The 26,001-nt window shown below is 40.2% G+C and overlaps 1 protein-coding gene across 1 annotated transcript in view; it reads right to left on the bottom strand.

Moving 5' to 3' along the window:
- Positions 1-2,136: 2,136 nt before the first annotated feature.
- The window catches only part of MYOZ2 (myozenin 2), a 32,730-nt gene continuing 8,865 nt past the window's right edge, over positions 2,137-26,001 (bottom strand). Inside the window, exons 3-6 of the mRNA XM_054990220.1 lie at positions 22,121-22,290; positions 14,610-14,739; positions 11,592-11,775; positions 2,137-2,946 (exon numbers count right to left, since the gene is read on the bottom strand). Coding sequence (XP_054846195.1) covers positions 2,712-2,946; positions 11,592-11,775; positions 14,610-14,739; positions 22,121-22,290 — 719 coding nt within the window. The 3' untranslated portion in view covers positions 2,137-2,711. The remainder of the gene's footprint in view (positions 2,947-11,591; positions 11,776-14,609; positions 14,740-22,120; positions 22,291-26,001) is intronic.

The raw sequence follows: 26,001 nt of genomic DNA, 5'->3' as shown, positions 1-26,001 counted from the left end.
AGGACTGGGCAATACTGCTATGATGACTGCAGTGAATAAAGTTTTCTATTGAAAATGTTGACTTTGTATTTTTATTATGCATGACACGGAGTCACTCACTGGTAGCAATTACAGAATGAAGAGCAAAATTAAGATGGCACAAGATAAAAGTGGGATTTAGGAGGATGACTGTGGAACAAAACAGAAAGAAACAATGGTTGTATTTCTGACCAAGAAAAGAACTATGGTCAAAGTCCATGCCAGATGTTGAAGAGTCAGGAAATCAGCCCCTAATAGCCAAAGGATTAGATCAAGTGCAGAAATGGAAAGAGTCGCTAACATGTAACCTTGAACAGAAGTCAACACAGGAATCCAATGGGAGAAAAGTTCAAGGCAGGCAGGCTTAAAAGAGTAGGGCAGACCTTGGGTACCTAACTTTAAGGAGGCAGAAGTAAGGTAAAAATATGACTAAAGGAAACACAGGAGGCATATATGGCAATCAGAGCTAGTGGCATTTGCATGGAGAAGGAACCAAAGAGTACACTGGAAATCAGTGATGTAGGTCCACTCATCCCCTTCCAGTCAAGAGTAGTTGATCATGAGTGAATAGATAAGTTCTTCGAAATAAAGCCGAGTTAAATGGCATAACTGACAACTGCTCAGGATGGCTAACCTCTGCACCAAGTGTTTCCCCCAGATCCGCTTTTGATGGCACTGGTGTCACTTCACGTTCTTTAAGTCTGCAAGACCTAATCCCTTCTGTCTGGTTATAATTCTCTCCCCACCCCCAAAACCAAGTTGGCTAAGGGCTACAGAAAGCGAGAACCTACCATATTGATGTATTGTCGAAGGCTTTCACGGCCGGAGAACGATGGTTGTTGTGGGTTTTCCGGGCTGTATTGCCGTGGTGTCTGTGACACTGAGAGATCTCTGTCTTTTGGTGCTACACCTCTGAAGATGCCAGCCACAGCTGCTGGCGAAACGTCAGGAACTACAATGCCAAGACCACGGCAATACAGCCCGGAAAACCCACAACAACCAACCTACCATATTCCTTAGAAATAATCAGGATTTGGTGCCTGATGCTCCTTGATAAGAAACCAAGGTGAATTTTGAGAAAGCCTCTAATGCCATGTCCATACCAGCATGGAGATTCGAACAAGGCCATTTTTAACAATATAAAAGAAAGGACTAGGTCTAGCTTTATGATGCTAGACCTAGTCCTTTCTTCCACCAATTTTACATTCTTTCTCTTTCACAGTTTTTCTATCACATTCTCTGTATCATACATCATAATAATTGCCTAAGAGCCAACTTTATGACCACCTTGCATCTGATGAAGTGAGCTCTAGCGATTAAAAGCTTGTGCCAAAAATACATAGGTTAGTCTCGAAGGTGTCGTCACACTTTGTTGTTACCGTTCTACTTATGTCAGCTGTGTCGTATCAGGGCCTTGCTGACTCATATGTTGACACAACATACTACAACGTCTGTTGAAGATACGTTAGTCCCAACATAGCAAAACTTGTTTTGGAGATGTGGGTCATAGCAGCTTTTGCTTAATCACTGCCACATTATGTATGATGTAATGTTTTACAACATTTTTAAAGTGCTTGCCAGCATGGGAGTCACTGGCGGAAGATGTGGTGGATCTCAGCCTTATGCAGATCTGCTCACCAATGGATACAACTCTGTATGCAGCACTGTTCTTAGGACATGTGACTTTCAGTATTTGCAAAGGCCTTCACTGTGTGAATCAGTCAGGATTAATGAGATTTGTGTGCTAAAACACCTTTTCAGAATTGGTTCTATGGGCACAGAAAAGTAATTCCACCTGCTAGCATTCAGAATTTGTATAATAAAATATAACCACTTCAATTAAATTGCAAACATTCTAAACCATATAAGAAAACACAGCATGCAAAGGTTTTATGGTTTCCAGCTCAATATAAAACTTTAAAAAATTCAGTTACAGGATGCCCATGTAAAGAATGCTGCAGTCTGAACAGGAAATAAGCATGTCTCTTTGCCTTTTTGAGTCATATTATCTTGCTTTCTTGCAGTAGTTGGATCCAATTTTTGTACCATACACCACATTTTCTTTCAGTTCTGTGTTGCCAGGCAAAAAATCATTTTTTTTCTTCTTGGGGGAGACTGTCTTGGGAGAGTTTCTCAAACAAAATGCTTTGTTCTATTTGTTTTCACTTGTTATATTCTTGTTTATAGGTGGCCCTCTCTCTGTACAGAATAACTCCCGCCCCCCCAAAAATTGGTTTTTAAATCAAAAACTGCATAGGACATCACTCTTCTTTCACTAGAATTAACAATCAAAGCTTTAATTACTTTCACATTTCAGACAGAGCTAGGATAGAGAGTCTGCCTAAACCAGAATTAAATGTACAGTAATGCTAGCATAATTTTTATCATCTCCTCTGTTCTTAATATTAAAACACAATAATGAAAAATCAAGTCAAAACTTGATTAATAAACAAAATCAATGAGGACAATAAACAAATTAGTTAGGAGAAGTTAGACAGCACGTAAGCAAAAGAATCAAAACTAACTTTTAGAGTAATGGCCAGATTATTTTATTTATGATAAATGTGTAAAGAAATTAAACTTCAGAAAAGTTACAACATCAGATATTATTAGAGAAGGTGTTGGAAATAGCATATGTTCTAAAAAATCAGAATGCCACTATGCAGATATAGAATGTACACTCCACTTTCCTTTCACAGATCTTCTGTTTCTGGAACTCCATTGGCCTCTGTAGGTTGGATAGTTATCATTATGGGAATATTCTCAGAGGTCCATCCTTTTGGAGTCCTATTAAAGGACCGCCTGGTAGAAAGAGGATTGGCAAGTACCATGAATCGCGGATCATTTAACAACAGGAAGTTGTAATCTGGTACTCTGAACTTCACCAGCTTTGATGCTCTCTCAAAGCCTCCAAAAGGTGTGGCAACTCTATAGACATTGGGAGAGCAAGAATAAATGAAAAGTAAATCAAAACAAATACTCCCACCAACAATTGGAGAGGAAAGTTTCTACATTTTTTCCTGGAATTGAAACACTTATTAATAATCTCTGTAGCACTTTTATCTCTATCTCATTGTTCCTCACAATAACCTTGTGACATGGATCATTTATACTTCTCATTTTACTGCTGTGCAGAAACCGAAGGAGAGAAAATAGCTTTGCCAAGGTCACGCACGTTCCCCATTAATACTGAAGCAAAACTGGATCAAACTGGATCACAAGGGAATAACCTCGAATCACTTCACACCTAGACCTGTAAGGGATTTAATGCCTAGCTATTTACTAATATTAATGGTTGAATGGAAATCAGGAGGCACCTTTAAAAGAACCAATAATAATAATTTAACTGATCTGGTTTACATTACTGAAACAGCTAAAACTCATTGGTGTATTTGGATGGGGTAGAAATACTATCCTATCAGCAACTGCATTTCAAGGTCCTTTGTACTAGAAATCCTGCATTTCAAGGTCCTTTGTACTAGAAATCCAGCTAGAATCCCGTGGGATTCATTAATGTTAACATTATTTGAAAGTTAACTATTACTTGGTCCTTTAGACACTAGATCTGGGAAATAAATTAAGCTGCTCAGGGTGCATGCACATTATAAAATGTTTATAATTATAAAAACTTCAGTGTTTGCTGCTTTTTCTTTTTGCTGAACTTTCAGTGTAATCCTAAATGAATGGGATTAGAAGTGTGTAGTTCTGTGTCAGATTTAGTGTTGTACACGCTGTGGAAAGACCATTCTTCATACTGAAGCTGCAATTCTAAGCCTGTTTACTAGACAGTAAACCCCAAAATGCTTAATTTGATTTTCTTCTGAGTAGGTGCAGTTACACTACACAGCTGTAACCCTACACACACTTTCTCTAGAGTAAGCCCTAATGATCTCAGTGGGGCTTGTCTTCGAAGTAATGTACGTAGGATCAGCCAACACATACATGAAATGCCATGCTCTGGATAGTGTACATATTTGCTGTAAAATGGAATTTGAGGATTCAGATTTGGATGGCTGGAAAATGTAGCTCAATGGTACACTTTACATGCTGAATGTCCTAACTTCAATCCTGATAGCCAGTGTGGTACAGTGGACAGCGTGTTAGGCTAGGATATAGAAGACCCAGGTTTGAATCCCTCCTGTGTCATGGAAGCTTGTTGGCACTTTCATCCTAACCTACCTTGGAGGGTTGTTGTGGGGATAAACTGGTGAAGAGGAGAATAATATAAGGCACCTTGAGGAGAAAGGCAGGGTATAAATGAAGCAACTAAATAAGTAAATAAATAAATTCCTGGCACCTCTAGTTAAAAGGATCTGTTAGCCAGGCTGAAAAAGCTCTGAGAGCTGCTGTGGGTCAGACAATACTGATCTAGATGGATCAGTTACTTGTTTTCCTGGACAACCACTTCATATACAAATTTTATTTTATAATATATTGTTACAGTTTTCCCATGACATTGCTAAAAATACACATATCTGCTGTCTGGCTTTAGCAACTTTCTAATAGGCATGGCTGAACTAGTTTCTGGTATTAAAGGCAGATCTGGCAGGTTACTGGAAAGAGAATACACTGCTTTTCTAACAGAGTTACACCTTCTAATTGAAATATGGTGCAATTAGATCAAATGTTAACAACACATGTCTGGACGCTGGGTAGAAATACACAGGGACCAAGAATAAAGAGTACAGTAATTAGCTAGTAAAGCTAGCTTGTGTGTGGCAAGAGTAAAATTTCCTGAAGCAATCATGTGGATGATGTCAGGGAGTTGTAATGCCCTATATTTCATGAAACCTAAACATATAATTTGACGTCTGACTCATTGTGTGCAAACAAAACCCAATGATAAAAAAAAATATATCCCTGATGCTCCTTGAATGTAGTAGGGAAGTACAGGTTATATTATGCAGTGGAAAATAAGCCCCACCTTGATTTCTTTTGCCAGGTTTGTGATTTGTGAAAGCAGCTGACTTTCCACATGCAGGGTGGTTACATGGTTAAGAATTTGGGTTGCCAGCCTCCAGGTGGCAGCTGGAGATATCCCAGAATTACAGCTGATTTCCAGCCGACTGACATCAGTTCCCTTGGAGAAAATGGCTGTTTTGGAGGGTGAACTCTATGGCATTATACTCTGCTGAGCTCCCTCCCCCTCCCTAAACCCCACCCTCTCCAGGCTCCACCCCCAAAATCTCTAGGAATTTCCTAACCTGGATCTTGCAACCCTATCAAGAATGGGTAAGCAGCACAGACAATTGGTTGTTGGGGGTTTTCCGGGCTGTATTGCCGTGGTCTTGGCGTGCCAAGACCACGGCAATACAGCCCGGAAAACCCCCAACAACCATCGTTCTCCGGCCGTGAAAGCCTTCGACAATACATAGCACAGACAATTGTAGGCTGGATTGCGACCAGTGTAGTTCCATTTCTTCATGAAATACAGACACCCCAGGTTTTGGCAATCTTTGTAAAATGATAAAGCAACTAAAGTGCTGGTTCCAAACAAGACCCTAGCATATTTAGGAGGTGCTATTCAACCTGCTTATTTACACAATATAACATAAAAAGCACTGAGCCCTGTCATCCATTACATTTGCATCCTAGAGAGAGAATGCCCTCTACAACAGCTCGCTTTGTGGTTCTCCATCTATCCCAGCAGTCACCCTCTTATTTACTGCAATGAACACTGGCTATCCAGAACTATTATGGGGGGATAAGCTTTGACTTGTAAGGAAGGAAAAGATTCTTTAGGAGTGGGTCTGGAGCACTGAAAGAAGAAAGAAGCAGAAGAAGAGAACCTACTTATGAACCAGGACAGAAGTTTCCAGTAGGGATGGGAGATTCCCCCACCCCTAACTCTCTCTTGGAGCTGCAGAAGAAGAAAAATTAAAATATCATTGTCAGGCCAATGGCATGATATCACTTCTGAGGAAATCCCAGAAGTGACATCAATCAAATCTAGAAATCACTACAGAGGTTCTAGTGATTCCTAGAGAGGCATGACATCATTTCCTGGTTTTCCCAGAAGCGACATCATGCCACTGCTGATGGCTGCCTTACCTGGAAACTCTATTGAGGAGGTGTGTGTATATAAAAATCAATTGTTTGAGTTTATAAAACCAATTTTTTATGAATTAATTTTATTTACAGTCCTATAAGTATTTTCGACCTCCAAATTAGGGTTTAGGCCTAGCAACACTGTAGTAACTACAACTATTCGCCTACATACTAAATTTTTAATTTTGAAGATTGATGATTTTAAAGTAAACAAAGGTTTGACTTGATAGAGTGCCAAGATTAAAATAACAAGCAAACAGATTAAACTCAGTCAACTTTGTTACTACTTGTTCTATTTAAAAGGTCTGTTCAGAGCACAAAGTTCCAACAGGCCGGGATAAAAAAAAGTCCTATTACTTTATCAGGAGTTTATTGTGTGAAAATAGGCTGCTTAGGTTTTTCATGGCATGGAGGTAAATAACATTGCATAGTAAATAACATCCCATTCAGCCTCTGTTAAAGGAACTGGACATTTTTCTTGAGTCAGCTGAGAACCCTACATAAGGGGTTTAGGTTGCTAAGAAGTTGAGGCTGTTATAGAAGAAGAATAACTGTGAGCACAAGGTTGTGGTACAGATGCAGTACTTGGAAAGTTGCAGAAGATGTTTTGCAATTAGCAGGATTGGGCTTTTAGTATGTTGATCAGTAATATAGAACACCATCCAGATTGTCTGGATTCCTTTAGTGCTTTGAAAATAATCCATTTCAAAAAGGGAGCCTTGCTTCTCCAAGAAGGCAGGGAAGCAAAACCAGTCAAGCCTGCTTAATTTTACATTCAGGCATGCTGCACTGCCTCACTTCTCACCCAGTGTTCTATTTTGAACATTTTTCCTGTTCAAAAAAAAAGTGTGGAGGAAAATATTTTACAGTTATTTCTATAATAAAAACAATGAGTAAAATAGTTTTAAGGTGTCTTAATGTAATAAGAATATTTCTAGATTATTCAAAAATAAAACAAAAACATGGGTTTTTATATCCTATGCAGATATATTCCTCTTGCTTCTTAAAGAGATTCGCCTTCAGGGAGGGGCAGGAGGGAGGAAGGAAGGATATTGCTGTCTCTGGAGACTTTATGATAAAATTCTATGGGAGTTCTAGAAATCAGCGGAGATTACATAAAACCTAGAGCTACCCATTGTCACTTGTGTGTTGTACCCAGAAATGACATATGACTGCAGATGCCTCCTGCCACCACTCAGAGTGGCAGCAGGCAACCGAGGCATTCAGCAGGAGGCCTCCCGCTGTAGCAGTAGTCCTGGAGCCTAGCTACAGGTTGTTTCTTGTTCACATTAGTTCTATTTTGCAATTATTTGGATCTGGTGATTTGTTTATTGGTTCATAAATGGGTTTTAAATAGGTGTTTGTTAGGCTTCTGATTGTAATGAGGATATGTTATAAATAATTATTTATAGTTTTAAACTGCATATGGAAGCATTAATAGCACTGCTGTAAGGCAGGATATAAAGTTTTACACAGATAGATATCATCATGTATTTATTTTAGTTGGAGAAGATCTGTTACAAAGATACATGCTCTGCACACAGAAGGTTCCAGGTTCAACCTCCGGTTGATCAGGCAGTAGGCAAAGTGCGACACCTCTGTTTGAGATCCTAGAAAGCTGTTTCCAGAGTATAACCAGAGTATATTCCAGACAGAGTATAGACCAGTTGTCTGAGTCAATACAAAGCAGCTACATTTGCTCAAAATTACATCTATTGTTGATATTAACTTTTTTTAAAAAATAGAGATGCGGGGCAGGGGTCCTACTGTTTTGGATACCTTTACCTATATGCTCCCCAATGTTGTCTATAGTGGACAGAGAAGTCTCCTTTGGTTTCCCTTGTTCATACAACTTTAGTCTACAGAAGGGCATTTTTTTTAAAGATGGTGACAACGCTCTTATAAAACAAATCTACCTAGCTACTCGGTTGATTTTTTTTTGCCAACAATTGAATATTTCTCTTATTTTAGTACAGTTCTGAGGACTATTTAAATAGCAAATCGACCTGTCAGGCCTTGTTTTAGCAACAGGTTAGTGTTTCATATTTTTACTCTATTTTATGAGTGTTTTCTTTTACTGTATCGAATGCCCCAAGTCCTATGCTGGCAGAAAATGTCACTCTTAAGTTTTTGAAAGGAAAATATTCAAATGGTAATAAACAACATTTTCATTCTAGGCCTTTATATTCTTGTAGCTGTCTTGCGAATCCTTTCCAGTTTGTTTTGAATTTTGTCATGGCCGAACATGAGCACTACTCCAATATGGCAGCGCCTGATAACTGAGAGGAAGTTGCAGCTGCATTAATTTTTTATCTGACTCCGCTCTATACAAGTCTGTGATAAAACACAAAGCATTGTTGGTTTAAAGCTTTATGAAATTCAAAATGTAGGAGTCAGCCTTCACACCTCAGTGAACAACAGCAGTGACTGTACCTCTGACGGGTTATATCTAGAGTTTCAATTCCTAGAAATATTTCTTTCTGTGATAACTCAGTGGAAATGAAAAGACTTGTCTTCCTCAAAGAGTATGACATTATGATATCACTATGTTATCTTCAAGATTACATCATTTTTGTTTTCCTCAAATTATAATCAAATTAATTAGCCATGTTTTACTAACTATGACTAGAAGGTATAGTCCTAAAAGTAGGAATGTAACGATTGTATAATACATGAAGAAGGGGGTGGACTGGGCGCCAAACTACAAGTGACAGCAGCCACATGTCCATCCCTTAGCTGCTGACACCATTTTAAAAGCATTTGTAATTCTTTTACAGTGGTCACAAAGCCCTGATCTGCAGTTGTGAGCACATGGCACAGCAACCCCAGGATGGAGCTCTTCTCCCCCCAACCCTTTTCAGGTGCCAAAACAGTCCCCATTGCGATTTTGGTACTTGAAATGGTGCAGGTTAGAATAGAAACAAGAGCTCCTGGGGCTGCTACGCAGCATCAGCTCCCCGGATTGGAGCCTCATGGCAATTTAAAAAGAACTACAAATTCTTCTAAAATGGTGTCAGTGACCACAGGATGAAACCATGCGTTTCAAAGTGTGTTATCTCTATCTTTATATTAAACATGCTTGGTCTTTGAACAAACTGTAATCTTTCCTGCAAGTATTTCCAAATGCAGGAAGTATCAGCAGTAGATTGCATTGATGGACCAGTTGTGGTAACCTGCCCACCAGATGAGTCTGTGGTAGGTCTCTAGCTGTCAACCATGGTTCCCTGTATATTCACTAGTTCATAAATTCAAGTCATTTGCTTCCTCTTATTTTGCTGTTCCATCCTGACATTCTCTGTTGGTGTGCGCTGCCTGCTTCCTGTTTTCTGTAGCGATGGGCCGCTGCCTTTCTTAGTTTCTCAAAGGATGTTTTGTGTTATGTCAGTCACTTGGAATTAAATACAAGCCATTTTTTTAAAAAGTGTCTCACTTACTAAATGAAATTACTGTATCTAGTATGAATAAGTATGAGCCACGGCCTGGATATTTTATAAAATGTTCCCAAAATAGTTCCAGTCAATGTCAACATGTCTACAGATTCTGCTAAAAGCCACAGTATACAGTTTAATGAGTAAACATTTCTTTCTCAGTTTATCTTCCTAGTGCTAGGATACACTGTTCTTTGTATGTGGTACTTAGATTTTGTTTTTGTTAGAATTTAACCTTCTTTTTGCTGGTTCAGGACTGGGGTCTAAAGGTTTTTTAAAAATTACAAATGAGTACCCAAAATTCACCTGCATGCTGATCAGTTATCTTCTAAGATGTGTGAGGAATGTGTGGCAGTTGAGGGTACCTCAGACTATGATGAGATTAGGTCCTAAATCACATGGTGTTTAGCTTTTATATTAAACATTTATAAACCAGCAAAATGGCTATGATGTTTATATACTATGAAGGATATATGTTAAATTCTTTGCTATCTTGCCTGATGTGATACACACCAGTGTAAGCAGAGGCAGATATACAGCTACTTCCATGATTGTGCATGTGTCTGTGATGGTTGGAAATTTTTTATCTGAAGACTAGGGATGCCAACTCTGGGCTGTGAAAATCCAGGAGGTTTGGGGGGGTTGTACTTCATTTATAAAGCAGCAAGCCTGTTTAAAAGCAGTCTCATTGCATTCCATTTAAATGTACCTTTTCAGCACCAGGATCTGACAATAAGAATTTACAAGTTTGCAGGAAAAGTCAACTACTCTTCACATTGATTGCTAGCACTGAGATATCACCAATCCCCAGAATTGTTCATAAAATTATTTTTAAAAATAAGATGAAGGATAACAAAACTAAAAAGGCCAACTGCTTACCTGAAGCATGGAAAAAGAAGTAGATTTATTGGGCCATGTACTCTAGGCTTCCCGGTTGCCTGCTGGTGGCGAGAAATATCCCAGGGGTTTGCCTCATTGTCTGCTGATCGAGTGGCAAACCCCTTGGCAATCACCTACCACTAGCAGGCAACCCAGGAAAGCATGCACCAGGCACACTCCCAGAGGAGCACTATGAAGCCACTTTCCAAAGTGACATCATCATGCCAGCTATGGGTGTGCTCCCATGCTTTGCTGGAGCCAATTTTGGCCCCAAATGTGCCAGAATTGGCCCCACCAAAGCATGGGAGAACATCTGTGGTCTGCATGATGACATCATTTCCCAGAAGTGACATCACTGTGCCTCACTGAGAGTGCACGTGCATAAGAAGACTACTTCAGAGTCCTAGGTCCCCCCCCATTCCCCCCCCCCCCGGTAGGGTATAGGGAGCTGGGAACTTCAATTTACACAATTTAAAAACTGGAAAACCAGGAAGACATGACTGTCTGTTCTCTGTTTAGGTGGTATCTATTTTCACCCACAGTATGAATCAGAGTACATACAGCAACTTCTGTAGCTAATTAAGACTGTAGAGGTTGAAAAAAGTGCAGCTATGATTGTGAAAATCATTGCTGGATATTCTGTGTATAGCTTAATTCACACCAACATTTCCTATGCATTGTGTTGTAGCCATGTGTAGTGGAATCCATCCTAGGTGATCAGCCCATGCTGTCCATTCTAAGGGCCCAAATGAGAACGAAAGAGAGAAATCCATGAGTAGACACTCACAGCCTTGTAAAAAAATGCTAATAGAAGCCCTATTCAGATTGTGTGCAAGAAGGAGGAACTCATACAGTTTCACAGTGAAACCTGACCCCATCTGCTTTTGGCATGCTTCAAAAGGAAAAAAAGACAACTGCCTGCATACCTCCCCCACCCCGCCCCCCGCCATAGGACTAATAGCAGCATGGAGAAGGCTGTTTTTTTAAATAGGAGAAACAGCATAGAATGGACAGACTAAACCTTCTCTTCCCTCCCCCTATGGGGGCAACTGGAATTAAGGCTGTTTACACCTGGAGTTTAAAGGAACTCATCTACACAGTCGGCACACGTAATGCTTGCATGCTATTATTTCCACACTCTTTTAAAACTCCTCCCCAATGTATGCTTTCTCTCTCTCTCACTCACTCACTCACACTCACACACACTCACAAAATTACCTGTTAAAGCTTTTATAGTCGATCAGCTGAGGCTTTGCCCCTGGCTTAAACAGTTTAGGGTATAAAGCCTCCAAGAGTTCAGGATCATTGCTGATAGCTTCAATCCAAGGTGATTGATAGTACTTTGGCACAGCTGTAGTGTTGAACCTCTCAGGTGGAATTGTCTGCAGTGGTCCAGAATATCCTTTGGGAGGAGAATTAGAACACCATGTGTGGAATTTATAGTACCATTTTTCTAATTCTTGCAAATGCAACAAATGGGAAGATCTGTATGAGTCCAGATGCTTATTCAAAACTTCCTCTTGCTTCCTCTTACCCTTTCCCTCTGTTGTTTGTCTTGACATTTAATTTGCAAACCAGAGTCATGTTTTCATGCATGTATAATGTTTCCCATCAGTACTGGTAGGGTTGTTGTGAGGCATGGCCTGGCACCTGGCAAGAGATGGGGGAGGTGGGGATTTTTGTATTGCCAGGTGAGGGACTGGCATCCCCAACACAATGACATCAGTTTCAGCATGACCTAGAAATGATGTCATCCCATGGGGGTGACACTCCAGCATTTGCTCAAAACTCTATTGTTTAACCATAGGCATGGGCTAACACTAGAGACTCACATGACATGATGACTCTTTCAGATTGCTTTGAAAGCAATGTAATCATGCCAGCTCCGATCCTAAAAACGTTACTTGGGAGTAAGCCCCATAGACTCAAGTTGGACTTACATCTGAGTAAACATGCATAGGATTGAACTGTAAGGCTATATATATTATATACATTCTATCCTCATCTCCTAGGTAATAAATAAAATATTCTAAGTTGATTGGTAATAAGATTTTATGAGATTCAGTGATTTGAGATTACACCAAGTCTTGTAATTCTGATGTAATCCTTTTCTTGAAAAAAGATGTTTATCATTTCATAATTTCAGCAGACAAACATTTGATGATGACTGAGACAATTGGTGATGACTGAGAATGTCCTAAGAGAGAAAAAATGTTGAAGGTAGAGTTGAACAGCACTTCAAGAAAAAACAGAGGAGTTAGGAATTGGCCTGCTGAACTTCTAAAGAATTTAGTGTGTAAGTAGGAAGGAGGAAATTTTCCAACAGTTTGTGGTGGGAACCATTCATCATGGGGCCTCTTCATAGGGTTGCCAACTTCCAGGTGGTAGCTGGGGATCTCCTGGAATTGCAACTGATCTCCAGGCCACAGAGATCAGTTTCCTTGGAGAAAATAGATGCAGAGGAGTTAGCCGTGTTAGTCTGTGGTAGCAAAATCAAAAAGAGTCCAGTAGCACCTTTAAGACTAACCAATTTTGTTGTAGCTTAAGCTTTTGAGAATCAAGTTCTCTTCGTCAGATGCATGGTACAGAAAAATCTCCAAGAATTTTCCCAGCTGGAGCTGGTAACCCTAGGTCTCATTATGTTTTTACTTAGTTAGAAAGCTATATAAAATGTGTGTGTATATATATAATACATATGCTGTATGTACATATATATGTGTGTGTGTGTGTGTGTGTATGTATATATGTGTATATATATATATATGTACATACAGCATATGTATTATATATACACACACACATATATACACACACACATATATATATGTGTGTGTGTATATATGCAAAGCAACCAACTTTCAGTAATCACCAATCATGGTGCATATAAACATATTTAATTAGAGCAGCCAAGCTGCTGTGGAACTGCATTTGCAAACACACAATATTCCATGCAGATCCAGCACAGAAGAGATTCTACTTATTTATGCGATTAATGTACAACTCTGATTGACTGTCTGTTGTGACATCATAAATCACAGCCATAGAACAAATTTTTAAAGTTGGAAAAAAACTTGAGATTTTTTTAAGCACCAAGGAAACTTTTAATTGGATAAAGTTGCAAAGAGGTTGGGATTTTTTTCAAAGTCAGACAGCTTCCTGAAGTTGTTTTTTTCTTTACTGATCATATTCTAAAAATATTTGTGTGGGTGTGTTGGTACCTTCCTTTTAAGCACTTGTTGGTTAGTTAAAGGAAACTTAGTTAACATATTTAAGGATGTAAGTTTCCAGCAGGTATCTTAATGAACTTGGTACCATGATTTAAACTTGTGCATATAATTAACTGCATCAGTAGGTACAAAATATTGTGTTGGTGCTCAAAAAAGAAGGAAAAGGCTTCACTATAAATTTTTCCACAAAAATCCATTACATTTTGCTTTTTAAAGAGCAAAAGGAAAAGGCTTGTTTGTTACTCACTGTCTCTGAATAAAGTAAATAAGTTTCATTCTAGCTGCTTTAAACACTTTCTAAAATACTGAGTACGGCTTTTCTGTTTGACGAAATGAGATTCTCTGGATGCGGATTTAAATTTCTATGTTTGCATTGTACAATCTCAGTGTCTTGAAAGCTGTATCGTCATGGCTACAGGTTCCTATTGGCAGTTTTTTCCCATTGCACACAAGGCCTGCAGCATTTTGTAAAATATGTACATTTTGCATTTCTGGTTTTTATGTGCTCCATGGCTCCCAGTTCTTTTACCCCTGCAATGTAATACTTGTCCTCTGGTAACATTTTATTTTTTTCATATCTTTTACTGTGCAGTACTACAGCTAAGCATTAGTCCTACCCTTTTTAAAAAAATGAGTGAACAGTAGCTTAGCAAGTCTCTCACAGCAAGACAAACCTGTCTGTCCATTACATGGTTAATACACAACATTGTGCTACTGATCAATCAAATCCAATATGATACCTCAATATAAATAAAATTGGTGTGTGTGTGTGTGATGTGTTTATTTGTTTAGAAAGGCATTTAGCCATCTTTGGAAATGTCTGATTTTTTTGTCACCAGTCATCACAGATGTCATGGAGGCTGTGGCTCATCTTTGCTTCTGCTTTAGTGAGAATCTAGACAGTTGGTCTGATTTGTGCAGAATTTGTTTAAAGATTAGTTCTTATGTTGCTTGAATGACTTTGCCAATTCAGGTCTTTCGCCTGCTTTCCCTCTTCACAATGGCTTACCTGGGGCAATGTTCTCAGGGTTTGGAGGGCCCCGTGGATCTGGAGTATTAGGAGGTGTGATTGGTGCATGCTGCTGGCCAGCTTCCATGCTACTAGCATCTAGTTGAACATACTGCAAGACCTCATTGAGCTGCATTTGAATGAAAAGAAATGGCATAGCTATCAGGCTCACAATAGAGACGCCAAGTGACTACTGAAAACAACATCCAGATGACCTGGCTTTCCCTAACTGGGATACACACACACTAGCTCTCTGTTTAAACTGGCTTGCATTCTGACCACTTCCACCTTTCCCACTCTGCTATCTGAGAATCACACACTCATCAGGCTCACAACTCCCTTATGAACTGGTGAAGTATTATTCTTGCTTCAAAGACATGGCATTACATGCCACAAAGATTAACTTGCTTTCAAAAGCTAGAACAGAAAGTATTTGGCAAGCTGGGAATGATAGGTGTTTTGTGCTCTGGGCAAGCGAGTTATCTACGAGAATATCACATTTCCTGAAGCAAAAATTGTCAGATGCACTTTCTGTAAAATACTGCATGTATTTAAACACATCAATGGCCCTTATTTCATTGTGTATAATAGGGTTGCCAGCCTCTGGTTGGACTGGAGGATCCTCCACCCTCAGCTCCAAGTGGCAGCAGGAAAAAAATAAAATTAAAAAATGGTCATCAGGCTGATGGCATGATGCCACTTCCATGGAAATGTATGAGTGACATCACACCTCTTTAGGGATCACTGGAAACTCAATGCTATTTCTAGCAGTTCCTAGAGAACTGGTGTCACTTTCAGGGAAACCCAGAAATGATGTCAGTCTTCTCTAGGAATCACCAAAAATTCTACGGTTTTACAAAGAGTTCAAGACCTCTCAGTCTCCTGCTTATCTTAATGGAAAAGAAAGAATTACCTGCTGAAATTCCTTCTTCCATATTATTACTACCACTGTATGCATTTTATCAATGATTTGATCTCTTCTAGAGTTGCCAGTGTTTTCGCAAATGTTGGGAGATTTGGACGGTGGTGCCTGGGAGAGTGGAGATTGGGGAGGATATGACACTACTTCTGGGTGAAACTCTAGGAATTTCCTCTAATATCTAAGATCGCAAAGACATGGTGAGATTCCTAGTGTTGTTTTTATTTATTTGTTATTTATTTATTTGTTTGAGATAACATAAACAAAAATCTAATATAGAGTTGAAGAAATTTTGAAACAGAACTTAAGCAATTCTAAGATTGACATTAAACAACTTGGAACTACCTAGTAGGACCATACTTAAAGCAACAGACAGTACATATTAGCACATTTAAAGCAACACTTAGGATGTAAGGCAACAGATAGGGGCCGTAGACTTCACTACTATGTACTGTCGCTTTAGTGAAGCATCTCTATGAGACCACCTCCCTCCAGTACAGCTCTCCTATCTGAGTCAAAAAAGCCCTCTTGATCTTGAATAATTCAGTTTTGCATCATTTGCAGAAAGCCAGGAGATTGGGGGCGCTCCTGTTCTCCTCAGGCAGGCCATTTCATAAAGTGGGAGCCACCATAAAGAATGCACGTGTAAGGGATTCAGTTTCGTTTTCTCGGCCATGTCGGACGCTCCTCTCCACAGGTCCGAGAGGAAGCGCCCGAGCAGCCTGACCGGGTGGCTGATCTGCGAAGATTAGCCCCCAGGACTCCCAGTGAGGGAGGCAGGGTCCGGGACGCGGCGGGAAGAGCCCCCTGAAATCGATGCGGGGGGGTAAATTGCCCGTTTGTCCCTATGGAGGCCGGCAGACGTGCGTGGCACCTCGAGTGCTGCCAGGCCATGGAAAACGGCAAAGAGCAGAACTAGGCAGAAGCCTGTAAGTAAGCGAATCCCTTCTGTTATTACAAGCGCATGCGAAGGAGTGGTGGGATCTGAAGCTAAGAAGGCTCGTTCTTCCCCCTCGCTGAGTTTCAGAATTTGGTCGGCGGTACCCCCCCCCTAAAATGGCAGCGAAAAAGCAGAGTCCCGCTTTGGGCAAGTCAATCTCGGCTGCCCTGCAGGGGAAAGGAGAGTCACTCGAGGACTTGGTGAAGAGGTCGGTTATCGAAGCCATAAAGCCCTTTGTTGACAAGCTGAATGAAACAGATCAAAGGGTGGGCTTAATTGAGAGCGAAGTGAAAACCATTAAGGAAGCAGCGGGGGGGCAGAGAAGTCTGCTCAGGAAAATGTGTCACTTGTGAGGGCAACGAATAAAGAGTTAAAGCTGGTGGAGAACCAGCTGATCGGGCTACAAGTGGAACGAACACAGACAATTTTGCGCCTCCAGAATGTGAAAGAGGACGGAAATGAGGATTTATGGGGTCTGGCCTCGGAACTATTGGCGACACCCACGAGGGCAACTAAAGAAGAGGTAAAAAGCGCCATTTTGGAAGTCCGTCGGGCTTCTTCAAAATATGCAACGAAGCGTCAGCTGCCTCGCGAGATCATCATCGATTTTTCATCTAAGAGGATCCAAGACACTATCCTATACAACTCATACAATGCGGATCTGGACTTTCTGGGTAATAAAGTTAAGATACTGAAGGACGTCCCATTTTTAGTTTGGAAAAGAAGATTTAAGTATAAAAAGTTCGCAGCTCTTCTGAGGGAACGTGGAATAAAGTATAAATGGCTATTTCCGGAAGGTATCTGGTTTAGTTACAAAGATCAAGCTTACAAGATAATATCAGAAGATCAACTAAGGGATTTTGAGGACAAAAATCAAGAATTTCAGCAAGACACCAAGCAAGAAGAAAAGGATTTGAAGTCTGAAGGGGGGAGGAGGGAACGAGCACTGCGGTTGCAGTTGCTCAGAGAGAACTGGTCCGAGGCCCGGGGGGGGGGGGGGGGAGGAAGACTTAATTTGGATTGTAATCTGTATTTTGCAAGGTCAACCACTCCATCAATATCTCACAAAGTTTTAATTTTTTAATAATGGCAGTATGAAGGGAAAGCATTATTTGTAGTGTAGTGTTGTTATATGTTGCTGTTTTTTTTTCTTTCCTTCCCCTGCCCCCCTTCTTTCCCTCTGTATTGTTAGTTAATGTAGGTAATAATAAAAAAAGAATGCACGTGTAAGGGCTGCTGTTGATTTTGCTCATGTGCAGGATGGCATCTGCAGGAGATCCTGTTCAGATGAGCAAAGCTGCCAGGGAGGAACATAGGGAGAGAGGCAGTTCTGTAGGTTTGCTGGACCAAGGCTGTAAAGAGCTTTGTATGTGATAGCTAATACTTAAATTGAGCCTGGTAACTGATAGGCAGCCAATGGAGTGACAATAGAATGGGAATAATATTCATACTTCTGCTCTCCTGACAACAACTGCAACATTCTGCATCAGCTGGAGTCTCCTAATTGATTTAGATGGGATAACTATGTATAGTGCATTACAATAGTAAAGTCCTGATGTTACCATAGCATGGAGCCAGGTGGCCAGATTGGCTGTGTCAAAGTAGGAAGACTCTACCAATCTAGAGTGAGGTTGTAGAAAGCATTTGCAGCTGCCTTAACTTGCTTTTCTAGCAGTAGCACTAGATTCAGTATAACCCCTAGGCTCTTAACAGAGTCTGCAAGGGTCAGACGAATTCCATCGAAAGTAGAGAGTATGATGTCCTTCAAGATCTCTGCCTTCCCAATCAGCATCACTTCCATCTCATCTGGGTTCAATTTTGATTTGTTTGTTTTTAATTTGACCACAGCTGTCAGGTAGCAACCCAAGATTTCTACTGCATCCTATGGTGATTTGGATAAAAAGGTATAGAATTGGGTGTAATCTACATATTGATAGCATCCCACTCCATAGCTCTGAATGAGTTCTCCTAAAGGCTTTACATAGAGGTTAACTAACATAGGAGAAGATTGTGCCCTGTGGAACCCCACAAGATAATTCCCATTCTTGAAATAGCTGATCTCCAATGGCAACCCTTTGAATCCATTCCATGAGAAATGATTTTAAACTAGTCCAAGGCATATCCTTTGATGCCCACTTCTGTCTCCCAATGCCTCAACAGAATGGCATGGTCTACTGTGACAAAGGCTGCAGATAGATCCAGGATCCATGAGGAGCAATAATAATGCATGACAGACGGAGATCATCCGCTAAAGCTGTTTCTGACCCATGACCTGGTCTGAATTCAGACTGAAAAGGGTCCAGAGAACTAGTTATCCAAAAAAGTTGGTCACTACTGCTGTCTCAATCACTTTGCCCAGAAAGGCCAGATTAGAGACTGGGCTCCCACGCCACAGTTTCTCAAGAATGGGGGATTTGTGCCAAGGTCAATGATTGCCACAGGTGGGCAAATAAGCCTAGTCCTCTCTTGAAAAGGACATGGTTTATTTGACTTGCACGGTCCATAAAAGGATTCCCCAAACACCACCTCAGTTTGTAATCATGATAATAGCCCTAGTATAGGCCTCTTCATGAAGATTAACAACCATCCAGCTCTACCCATCCTTTCTCCTTGGTCATTAGTTCAGGGCAGCATCCCAAGCCTTAATCATTGTTTCTGCAACACAGAATTAGAACTCTCTAACAAATCTGAATCTTATTTTAGCGATAATATGGAAATGAAAATTTTTAAGCAGGCTGTCTTTGAGTACAATTTCTCTCAGAAAGGGAGATCTCTTTAAATGACAGTGGAGATTCAAACAACTATTTTTTAACTCATACCTGAGGAAGTCTTACTATGTTAGACTCAGCATCCATGCTGCGGGCAACTTGGAGGCAAAATGATGAATGTGAAGTAAAAACATACAGAAATTATGCTCACAATACTAAACTAGTTTTCTAAAACAGGTTCCATGTAAAGTAAGCAGCAAAGCCAAACCTGAGTCTCTGTAATACAGTGGTGTTTTTACTGGCATTTGTTTGGACCGGCCTGAATAACTTGGTACTTTGCCACTCAAGAATGATGATCTTTCCAATATAACCTGGCAATGAAAACTACAAACTAAACCACATCAATGCATTTCAAGTAACAGTGTTAAATCTGACCCATCTTCTTGAGACCTGGATATCTCAAAGCCTTTTATAGATGCTAAAAAACTGCTTCTGCAAGCCCATTAAATTTATGATTCAGCTTTCCTACTCTTGTTCTTCTCAATACACATAATCTGAGTTAAAGAATGGCTTTTCCTTACATTTTTTCCTCTCCATCATGTCCACAACTTTTATCTCCTCTGTACTCTAACTTCTTCATCTAGTACTATTTATAGCAGCTCTCTTAACATTATATATGTGTGTGTTTACATTGTTCACAGCCTTGAGGGCCTTAAATGGAAGGAAAGATGGGATAGAAATCTTTTAAATAAAATGTTTCTTATTCATGGAAACTTACACATTCTTGTAAGAATGGGTAAATGCTAAGAAAATATTTTGGAATATTGCAGTTGACTGAGATTTGTGGAGTGCTTATAAACATGGTTGTAAATAATCTTGATGGGACAGGCAGTGTCAAAAAAAGGAAATTAAACCCAAGTCTCACCTGTTACTTCTCATTTGTGCCATATCCTATTAGTCTTTATTTCTGGAATGCCCTGCTTCAATATATTATAACATCTTCAGCAGTCTGTTTTTTAAAATAGCATTCAAGACTTTTCAGAAGTAAGTCTATTTCAGCAAAATCAACAAGAATCCTGTGGCATTTAAAGACTAGCACATTTATTGGCATAAAAGCTTTGCAGGACGGTGCCCCATTCATCAAAGGCATGAAGTATTATCCTAAGACCAAAGTAGATCAGAGGGTAAGAGACTGGTGAACAGATCAAAGAGATGCCCCAGTTTGATCAGGTCATGATGCAAAAAGGTTTGACCCTTTCTCCTCACATACACCATTTCTGCAGTCTCAGGCCTCTCACAACAAGGTTTCATGAGTCAGTCTAAGCCCAGCAATGATGAAGAGTCCTCCGACAAATAACTACCCGCAGCTAGTGCTCAGCCAACCAGTTTCAGCTGACCTGGAGAGTCTCTCTACACGATATTTCTTATACAAGGATGCTCAAGTGAAGGGAGATGCAATGTTAGCCGGGAGGCATAGTTTAAGCCAAAGGCTTTGTCAATTTCCTCTTTCCACAGGAGGGTAGTTTGAAAAGACAGGGTTTGTTAATTTCATCTAATTAACAAACCCTCTGAGGAGCATCTCAGCCTGTAGTCTTTTAAATCTATCCTCCTGTAAAGAGGGGAAATTGACAGAGCATTCTGTTCTGTCTTTTTAAACTACATGACCCGGCTAACATTGTGTCTCCCTTCACTTGAGCATCCTTGTGTAAGAAGTATTGTGTAGAGAGACTCAGAGCCAGGAGGAAAACAAGAGATCAGGCTATCAACTAATCAGGAATCACAGCCCGCAGCTGAGGCACAGCCAATGCTGGGTAGGCAAGAAGTCAGAGGCCATGCCTAGTCCACCCAGCTCCCCCACACCCTTGCAGCACTGACACTGTCAGAGACACATAGAGTGGCAGTACAAAATAACAACAACAACAACATTCGATTTATATACCGCCCTTCAGGACAACTTAATGCCCACTCAGAGTGGTTTACAAAGTATGTCATTCTTATCCCCACGACATACACCCTGTGAGGTGGGTGGGGCTGAGAGAGCTCCAGGGAACTGTGACTAGCCCAAAGTCACCCAGCTGGCGTCAAGTGGAGGAGTGGGGAATCAAACCTAGCTCTCCAGATTAGAGTCCTGCACTGTTAACCACTATACCAAGCTGGCTCTCCACTACACCAAACAACTAGCAATGCCAGACCTCTTCAAAAATTGGATCGTTCTAACATGTTTGATCAACTGTCATGCGTTCAGATCACTGCAGCTTTTCCTGGGCACAGCAAAAAGTACATTCTGGCAGCTGAGGCAGCTGCCTGTTCTTTTAAAAAAATCTTCTTTTAAGTCTTTTGAATACTAGAGTGTCTGTTACCCTATAGTATGGCTGTAAACAAGTCTTTCTGCATAGTTCTTTTATTGTACATATGTACACAACTATGTAAATGTGCATTTGTTTCTTAATTGTGGCACACAGTTCACACATTTTTCCTCACAGTTTTGCTTTTGTCGTGGTCATACTACATTTAGCAGTACTCAAAGCATAATATTTTGTACCTTTGTACCACTTCCCAATATCCATGTCCACTGACGGCTTTAGTTTCTAGCTAATAAGTTGACCCTCCCTGAGATACAAAGAAAAGATGCCACCTTTGCCCTTTGCTTATGAGGCTTCTAGGACTCACTGGTGGGATCAAACTCACCACATTATTCCTAAATCTTTTCAAGGCTAGAGATACCCTTAGACTAGAGCTGCATAACTTGTGACCTGCCAAGCTAAATTCAGCCCAATACCAGGTATGGTAGCCCACATTTGGGTGTGCAAAATGTGATGGGGTAGTTATTATCAAACACCTGGTACAACTTGCAGTACCAATTTGGTCCGGCATAGATGGTCATAAGGCCTGCCCTAGGCCAGTCATACCCTGTTATAAAAGATTTATAATTTAAAAGACTCACATTTCTTGGCTTGCTAGATAAAAAGTGCAAGTTTTCATATGTGTACTTGTCAGATCTTCTTTGACGCATCTTAAATAGCCGTGCTCCTCTGTTACTGAGCAGTGATAATTCTTCCAGCATAATGTCTCTGGGGATGCTGACCTTTTTTCCAAGGTCTATTCCAGGTGATTCTACAAAATAGTACAAGCATACAGTTCTAAGAATATTGTCATAAAAGGAGGGGGGCCTGATTCAGCACAGTTAAGCATTTCTTACTCATTTCAGCATAAAGCATGCACTTCAATATTTCCTACCAGCAGCACTGGCTCATTTTTTTAAAAAAATTGCAGATCCTTTGGCAAGGTCAGCAGACCTTTCCAGTCCCATTTTTGCTCCTAGAAGTGCGAAATTAGAAATACAATGCCCTTGAGAATGCACAGTAGTTTCCCTTACCACTGCATAACCATTGCCAGCTTCAACAAAACTGCTAAGATTAGGGAAAGAAGATTACAGGGAAAAGATGATGTTGGCAGCCCCCTTCCAAGGCCCACTCTTCTCCTGAGAAAATATTGTCCAAGGAAACACAGGTGAACAACCTCCAAATAGAATAATGCATCTTTTTTTTGCCCATGAGATCACTTCTTACTGCTAATATTAAGAGAAACACAAAACAATCCAAAAAGAACTAAAGGAACAAGTAAGAGAGGGTATTAAATATGGGACATAAGACTTAATTCATTCAGCTGTATTTATTTATTTATTTATTTATTTATTTATTTATTTATTTTATTTTGCCCTTCCTACAAGTGGGCTCAGGGCAGGTCACACAACTAGAGATGGACACGAACCAGAAAAAAACAAACCGTGTGGTTCGTCACATTTCACAAAATGAAATGGTTGAGGCCAGCTCTAGATCCATCTAATTAGCCTCCCTGCTAGTTTCCTGCCAGTGTGTGTGTGTGTGTGTGTGTGTGTGTGTGTGAGAGAGAGAGCATATGGTCCATCTGCTCCCGTGTCTCAGTCATAGAGTACATGTACTGAAACTCTTCATTGGGCTTTGCATATAACATTCAAAGAAGAGTTTTTACCGTTAAAATGCAATGGCTTGGATCTGTGGTAAATCTCTTCTAAAGGAAGACATTTTTCTCAGTGGAAGGGGCTTCTTCTTCCCTCTCCCAATGCTTGCCCAAAATGCTGCTCCTGAGAAACAGCAGAGCACTGCCAGAATAGGGAGCTGTAAACTGCATAAGAAGATAAGGTTGCCAGCTGTGTCTTACAAAATCCCTGGAGATATAGGGTTGGTGGTTGGAGAGGCAGGGATCTGGGAAACAGAGGGAACTGAGCAGGTATGAGATGCCATAGAGTCTACCCTCCAAAACTACCATTTTCTCCAGTATCTGTAGTTTGGAGATCACTTGTAATTTCAGAAGAACTCCAGGCCTTGCCCAGAGGTTGGCAATCATAAAGGATGAACCAGTAAATCACCTCCCATTCTGTTAGCAGAAATTAGCCACAGGTTCCAATCCAAAACATCTCTGCATTTCAGAATTTGTGAAAACAATTTTGTTTCCTTATGAGTCAAACTGACAGCAAAATCATCACATCAAAATTCAGTGACACCACTAGGGCCTGGAAAAATTGTTCAAGTCACAGACCACATTTGACCTATAGACTGCTAGTTAACCATTGTGTTCTTGAATCAGGCCTATAAAACTTGCGGCCTTCAATGTGAAAGCGCTTCTTCAGTCATGGAAGGTGGCCCTCCAAATGTTTAGTATATTTCCTGATTTTGCTGCCTCCCTGAGATTGCAAAAAAAAAGATTGATAATACAAAGCTGGAAATGCAACCACCGGTTAAAGGAAAGGGACTGACTGTTTCTACTTTCCAAGCAGAGACCCATTGCCACTTGGTTGAGGCAAGACTGATTCTCTAGGTAGTGTCTCAGCTATAGACTCAAAGTCTCTCTACCATTTCATTCTTACGGGAGGAAATATTTTTTCCATACAAGCATTCCTTATTTTTTGGGAAAAAAATCTGTATTTCTTAAATGATTTGTCTGATGGTTCCCAAAACATTTTAATCTGACCAGACAGTATTTTCCACAGGAATGTGGGAGAAAATCAAATGAGTATTCCAGAAAATAAGTTTTGCTTTTGGTCTGGCACTCCTCTTTTGAGTTCATCGCAATGAACAAGAGCGCAGGAAATATGTTTTGAATTAAATATGTTTGAAACACAAAAAGCATAGCAGCCTTTGAGTTATTTCTGAATCAAAGAAACTTCCCTGTTTGGTCACCTGGAGAAACTTTCTTCTAGGGGCCTAGGCAAGTGCTCTTTACAAGAGAGCAGATCACTTGTTAGGTGGGATGAGAGGAGGGCCTCTGCAAGTGTAGTTGCAGCCACTCTTTCAATTAACAACAACAACAACAACAATAACAACATTCGATTTATATACCGCCCTTCAGGATGACATAACACCCACTCAGAGCAGTTTACAAAGTATGCCATTATTATCCCCACAACAAAACACCCTGTGAGATGGTGGGGCTGAGAGAGGTCCTAGAAGCTGTGACTGACCCAAGGTCACCCAGCTGGCTTCAAGTGGAGGAGTGGGGAATCCAACCCGGTTCTCCAGATTAGAGTCCTGCACTCTTAACCACTACACCAAACTGGCTCTCAATATTGGCTTCAATGTGGCTATGTCAAAGAGGTCTCCAACTTACAACTGGTGTGATGTACTGGCTGAATTGTCAGACTGGAACTGGGGAAATCTGGGATCATTTTTCACACTCCACCATAAACTTCATTGGCTGACTTAATGGGCAGTCACACACTGCCAGGCTATCTTCCCTCATAGGGTAGTTGTGAGAATGAAAAGAGGGATGACCATGTACTCCATCCTGAGTTGCTTCAAGAAAGGATGGCATAAAAATGGAAGAGAATAAAAATGAATGAATACATGATCCTTCAAATAGTTTATTCAGTTTCAGCACTCCCATGAATAAAAATATTTATTCAAATAGATTTATTTTGTAGTGAGTGCTAGGATTGTTTTGTTTTGTTTTTGGAGGGTAAAAGGAGGAGGGGTTTCCAGAAAACTTAGTCCATTTGTCCAGGGACAGGGATTCATCTACTCTTGACTGGCAGCTGCTTCCGACTGAGGGCCAAACTACAAGCAACGAATGACACAGGTTGGACACTTGTCAGCTTCCTTCAAGTTTTTATGGGAAATGGCTGAAGCAATATGTGCTGAAGAAATGGGAGGTGGGAAGAGAACTGTGGCAGTTCGAGAATTACTGAAATATGACGAAATGTAGAGGGGGGTGACTTTACCGGAGGGTAGAGAGAGAAATGAAAATGTCTAAGCAGCTATTTTGTTAGATTGTTATATATAGAAAAACATATAGAATATGGATAGAAAATAACTAACTATAAGGACCGACTAATTAATATTGTTTCTGGTATAAACGTGTAACATGTTAAACTGAATAAGTCTACCTGAAGAAATATATGGATTAAATTGATTGATAACTTTTGACGATAGTTATATAAAGTAATATACGGAATATAAGTCAAATTGGTTGACTTATATAAATGTATGGGTTATACGGTATAAGGCTTATAGAAATATCTGAAACCAGGAAACTACGAAATTATGTTAAAAAGAGACAAATTGTTTGTCTAATGTGGAAGAAGGGACTTAAAGATAAGATAAGGTATAGAGTATTAAAAATAGTTAAAGAATTATTGCTTAGATTAAAGGGAAAGTACATGTTTGTTAGATAGATGAATTTAAAATGAGTAAGAGAAAAGGGACAAAGGGTTGGAAAACTGTTGGAAGTCAAAAGAAAAGGGGGGAAAGGGAGGGGTTAGAAATTGGGAAATGGGAATCGATTGTAATA

The sequence above is a fragment of the Eublepharis macularius genome, chromosome 10 (assembly GCF_028583425.1).
Source record: "Eublepharis macularius isolate TG4126 chromosome 10, MPM_Emac_v1.0, whole genome shotgun sequence".
NCBI lineage: Eukaryota > Metazoa > Chordata > Lepidosauria > Squamata > Eublepharidae > Eublepharis > Eublepharis macularius.
Note: the sequence above shows the minus strand (reverse complement) of the source record. Positions and strands in the feature narration are given on the sequence as shown.